General features: G+C 39.2%; 1 protein-coding gene across 10 annotated transcripts in view; it reads left to right on the top strand.

Moving 5' to 3' along the window:
- Positions 1-4093, top strand: part of LOC118426052 (small G protein signaling modulator 2-like) — a 79342-nt gene that overhangs the window by 54303 nt on the left and 20946 nt on the right. For 6 of the 10 annotated variants that reach the window (XM_035835296.1, XM_035835299.1, XM_035835294.1 and 3 more), the window contains exons 10-13: positions 685-720; positions 1202-1269; positions 1751-1920; positions 3536-3583. In XM_035835296.1, the coding sequence (XP_035691189.1) occupies positions 685-720; positions 1202-1269; positions 1751-1920; positions 3536-3583 (322 nt within the window). The remainder of the gene's footprint in view (positions 1-684; positions 721-1201; positions 1270-1750; positions 1921-3535; positions 3584-4093) is intronic. The other 4 variants (XM_035835295.1, XM_035835303.1, XM_035835298.1 and 1 more) reach the window with 2 other exon arrangements.

The following is a 4093-nucleotide window of genomic DNA, read 5'->3' as shown; positions in this document are numbered from 1 at the left end:
TCTATAGATGGATGAACGGCAGTATAGACAGCAACGAGGGAGACGCAGACAGAAGGTCAGGATAGGGCAGGGGGAGTTAGAATAAATCAAGAGCCTTAGATCTGACAGTCATAGATTTATATATAATTTAGATTTATCTTTGCCAGGCTACCTGATAATAGACAATTTCACAGATCATTTTTCTGATTGTATACATTTACTGTGTAGGTCTAAGTCATTTGAGATTGAAAATTGATTTCATTTAGTTCCATATAATCAGATTTATTCTGTTTCTATATAATTCTATAATTCTCTTATATTTACTGCAATAGGTGAAAATTGCATGAACGCCCGCCCCCCCCCCCCCCTATGTTAGGTTCAAGTAGATTTATGCCTTTGGCTTGCTGTTTTGCTAATAAATGTTGTCTCTGAAGTAATGCACAATTAAATGTTAGTGTTTTATGTAACAACAGCAGAAAGAAAATGTAAAATCAACCGAAAGCCACTGATCTGCTTGGATACATGTATATTTAATAAATAGAATCTGATGCACTTTTTAATCTTTCTTTTGCACTTTTAATAATAAGTGGTGTACTTACTGGTTTCTCTCCTCTCCTTGTTCTTTGTGTTTTTTGCATGTGTTTGTGAAATGCCACCCCCCTCCCCCCTTCCTGGCACAATGCCTCGCACCCTTGCATGTCGTAGCGAGCAGAACTTCCCCGTAAGAAAACATGACGGCGTGTGAGTAGCACAGTTTCCTTGAATCGGCGCCTTACACAAACTTTTAAGTTTGTTTTCATTCAGCCATACGCATCTGGCATTTGCATTTGGTTTGTCTGCCCAGAACGCTGCAAACTAAAGTTTGTTCCTTAAAATTTTAAGTAAAATTTTGTTCAACTAAGCTTACTACACTTATAACACTGAGCTTTTCGTTGGCAGGAACTTTTGATCCTATTCCTTATAAGCAAAGCTTTAATAGCTGCTTTATTTTCAGTAGGCAACTTATAGCAACTACCTGAGTGCCATATTTATATTGTGCAATGCTATCTAACTTATAACACATATCTTACATGTATCAAGTATCATTCAAGTTAATGACTGTCAGTTGTTGAAGATGTACACGAGCTAAGAACTCAGATTATTTTGAACCAACAGAACCTGCATTACATCATTCTATTCTTTGAGGGTCTCTTTCTATTGATGTTTTCCCCTTATTTTTCAGCATCTACTGGGATTATGCTGTAAACATCAACCTAGATGAAGTGGTGTACCTTCACTGTCATCAACAACGTGAGTTGGTTATTATTACTATTAAACAAGCAAGAATCGTAATGAACTCATAATTGTTATATGTTGGAGGATATGATTGATATAAAATATTTCCAAGTGTAGATGTGATAGGACATAGGACAGTTGAAATCCTTGGACATTCTCTTCATTCATGTAGGAAAAACAGTAGCTTACAAGGGTAACTGGGAAGAAGGCAACATGAACATATGATAATATGAAAAAAGTATAAATACAGTCGAAGCCGAAGCCAGTGTGTTAGTTGCACAACAGATTATCGCACACTTCTTTGAATTGTACGGAGTCCCAAAATCCCAAACTGGTGCAGTCCAGCCAGATAACTTTGCACTATTGTACCACCTGGATAGTTGCACAAAATATGTTGGCAAATGGGGTGTGCAATCAAATGGCTTCTATAGTGTTACTCTAGTAGTCTTCTTGTAGTGTCGTTCGCAAAAGTAATGTATCTGACATTTCCCATTAGCGGACAGTGGAGGAACTATAGTACTGGTGGGACAGGACGGAGTGCAGAGACCCCCCATCCACTTTCCCAAGGGTGGTCACCTCCTGGCCTTCCTGTCCTGTCTGGAGAACGGGCTGCTCCCTCACGGTCAACTGGACCCGCCACTCTGGTCACAACGGGGGAAGGGAAAGGTATCATATTTGTTATTGATCTAGTTTTCAGATTAAAGCCAAGCCGAGAGAGAGAGATTTTTCTGTCCAGGTGCTCAACCCCATACCGTATATAATATGACAATTTCAACACAACCATTATGTCATGACCTGACATATTATATTTTAGCGACCAACTGTCACCTTTCTTAGCACAATACTAACAGGTTCTTCCTAATACTTCAGCTAGGTGTCACTCCTGCAGTGTGTAACATGTGGTTCTAAGTTAACATGTATCATCCCCTTCTCTCATTTTTGTACATGAATGGAGTAGATTTTCTGATTCATACACCAGTCCTCTCTGTCTTTCACCCCTTGGCCCAATCATTACACAGTTGTTCCTAATGTGATATGGTCTGTTACTGGTGATTTGTTGATAAGATCTCTTCCTTCTTAGCTTCCTTCTTTTGTTTTCTTTGTACCTTCCCATGTTCATGATTGTGCCATATAAGCAAAACTGCAGTATCAATATTGAAAACATTGCATTTGCTGTAACAAAACATTTGTTCATATTTTGAAAATAGTCAAAGAAGAATATTGGTGGCAAAAGCTCTAACATGCATTGGCATAATACCGGTCATAAGCCTTATACCGGTCGATTAAAAATAGTGGAACTTAAAGAGATCTACACACGCAACAATAGTTATTTCTGAGATATGCACACTTCAGACATCTAGGTGTCCAATACATAATTTACAAAGCATCGATAACAATGCATTCGAAGACAACAAGGCCAAAAGTTTTCAGGTCATTTTCGGGGCAGGCGAGCTCGTCGTGGGACAAACACACTGTCACGTTCATCGCCAGATTTGTAGATAATAATCACATGTGCTCACGGCACAAGACGAGCATGATTCAACAGCAATCTTGAATTTCTTTTGGTAACCTACAACTCGTGTAAAAGTGTGAGGAACCGTTTCATTATCACCCGGATCTACGGCTGAATGGGTCAAATTGAACGTACGCCGCCATTTTCCCGCCATTTTTAATGCTACGGCCAGCAGTAAAGTTTTACGTCATAGCGGTTGTGACGGACCAAAATTAAATGAAAATTCTTGTCAGTATACGCCCATTTTTTCATGACTTTTTGTATGCTCATGCAGATTTTTGTTTTGTGCAACTACTAACAGGAAAGAAAGGAACAACAGAGGATGTATAAAGGTACATAGCGGCAGTTAATTGTGCCGTGTTTCGTTCGGCCGGTATAGTGCACCCCCTTCCAACCACGCGCCCGTTCTCCGTGCAATTCCGCGGTGTGTTCCAATTATGATATTATGTTTTTAGCAGGACCAGAGAGACAAAATAATTTACACAGAAGAAGTGGCAAAGGTAAGCTGTAACAGCAACATGTAACTGGAGAAAATGATGCGTTGATCATTTGCCAAATTAGCATTGCTTGAGAAATTGCAGTAAACCGACCGGTATTATGCCAATGGATGTTACATGTAACTAAAGTGCTTTGCAATTATAGTCTTCTATGACCATGTACAAAAAAGTAGGTTCTTTTAGATGAATTTGTGATATCTGCCCCCCTCCCCCCTGACTTCCCTGCAGAATTAACTGAATGTCCCCATTCCTCTCTGCCCTCCATCCCAAGCAGGTGTTTCCTAGGCTGCGGAGAAGAGGAGCAGCAAGCACCAGACAGGTGAGTCCTACTTCTTTGATACATCAGACTGAGTATAAATCTTAGACCATCTGATTGTTGTTGGTACCTATAATTTGCATTAAGCCACGTTTAGTTAATTATATGAATGACATCCTCTGGGGACCCGAAACTTGTGTGAGCTTGGAAGTAAAAAACAGTTTGAAGAAAAAAATTGCCTTCAATGTGAAATCTAAGTGGTCAGGGACCAAAGATGCATACTATGGTATACCATACAATAGACTCTTCATTTTTTCTTATTCTACAACTTCTTTGGCCTCAAAATATTCTGTAACATAAGTATATGTTTTCCGATATTTGTTCTTGTCATCTAGGCCATACATTGGCTTATTTTGCAGCTGCTTTGCATAATTACAGCATGGTTGAAAACTGCTTAGGGGGAAAAGGCTGAAAATTTATGCATAGCATTAAATCAACATTACTAGTAAAGATTAGAGGAGCCATACCAAGGGCATTTTAAAGAATCACCAATCATGCAAGAAACAATGCCTA

Source organism: Branchiostoma floridae, chromosome 11 (assembly GCF_000003815.2).
Source record: "Branchiostoma floridae strain S238N-H82 chromosome 11, Bfl_VNyyK, whole genome shotgun sequence".
Taxonomy (NCBI): Eukaryota; Metazoa; Chordata; class Leptocardii; order Amphioxiformes; family Branchiostomatidae; genus Branchiostoma; species Branchiostoma floridae.
Note: the sequence above shows the minus strand (reverse complement) of the source record. Positions and strands in the feature narration are given on the sequence as shown.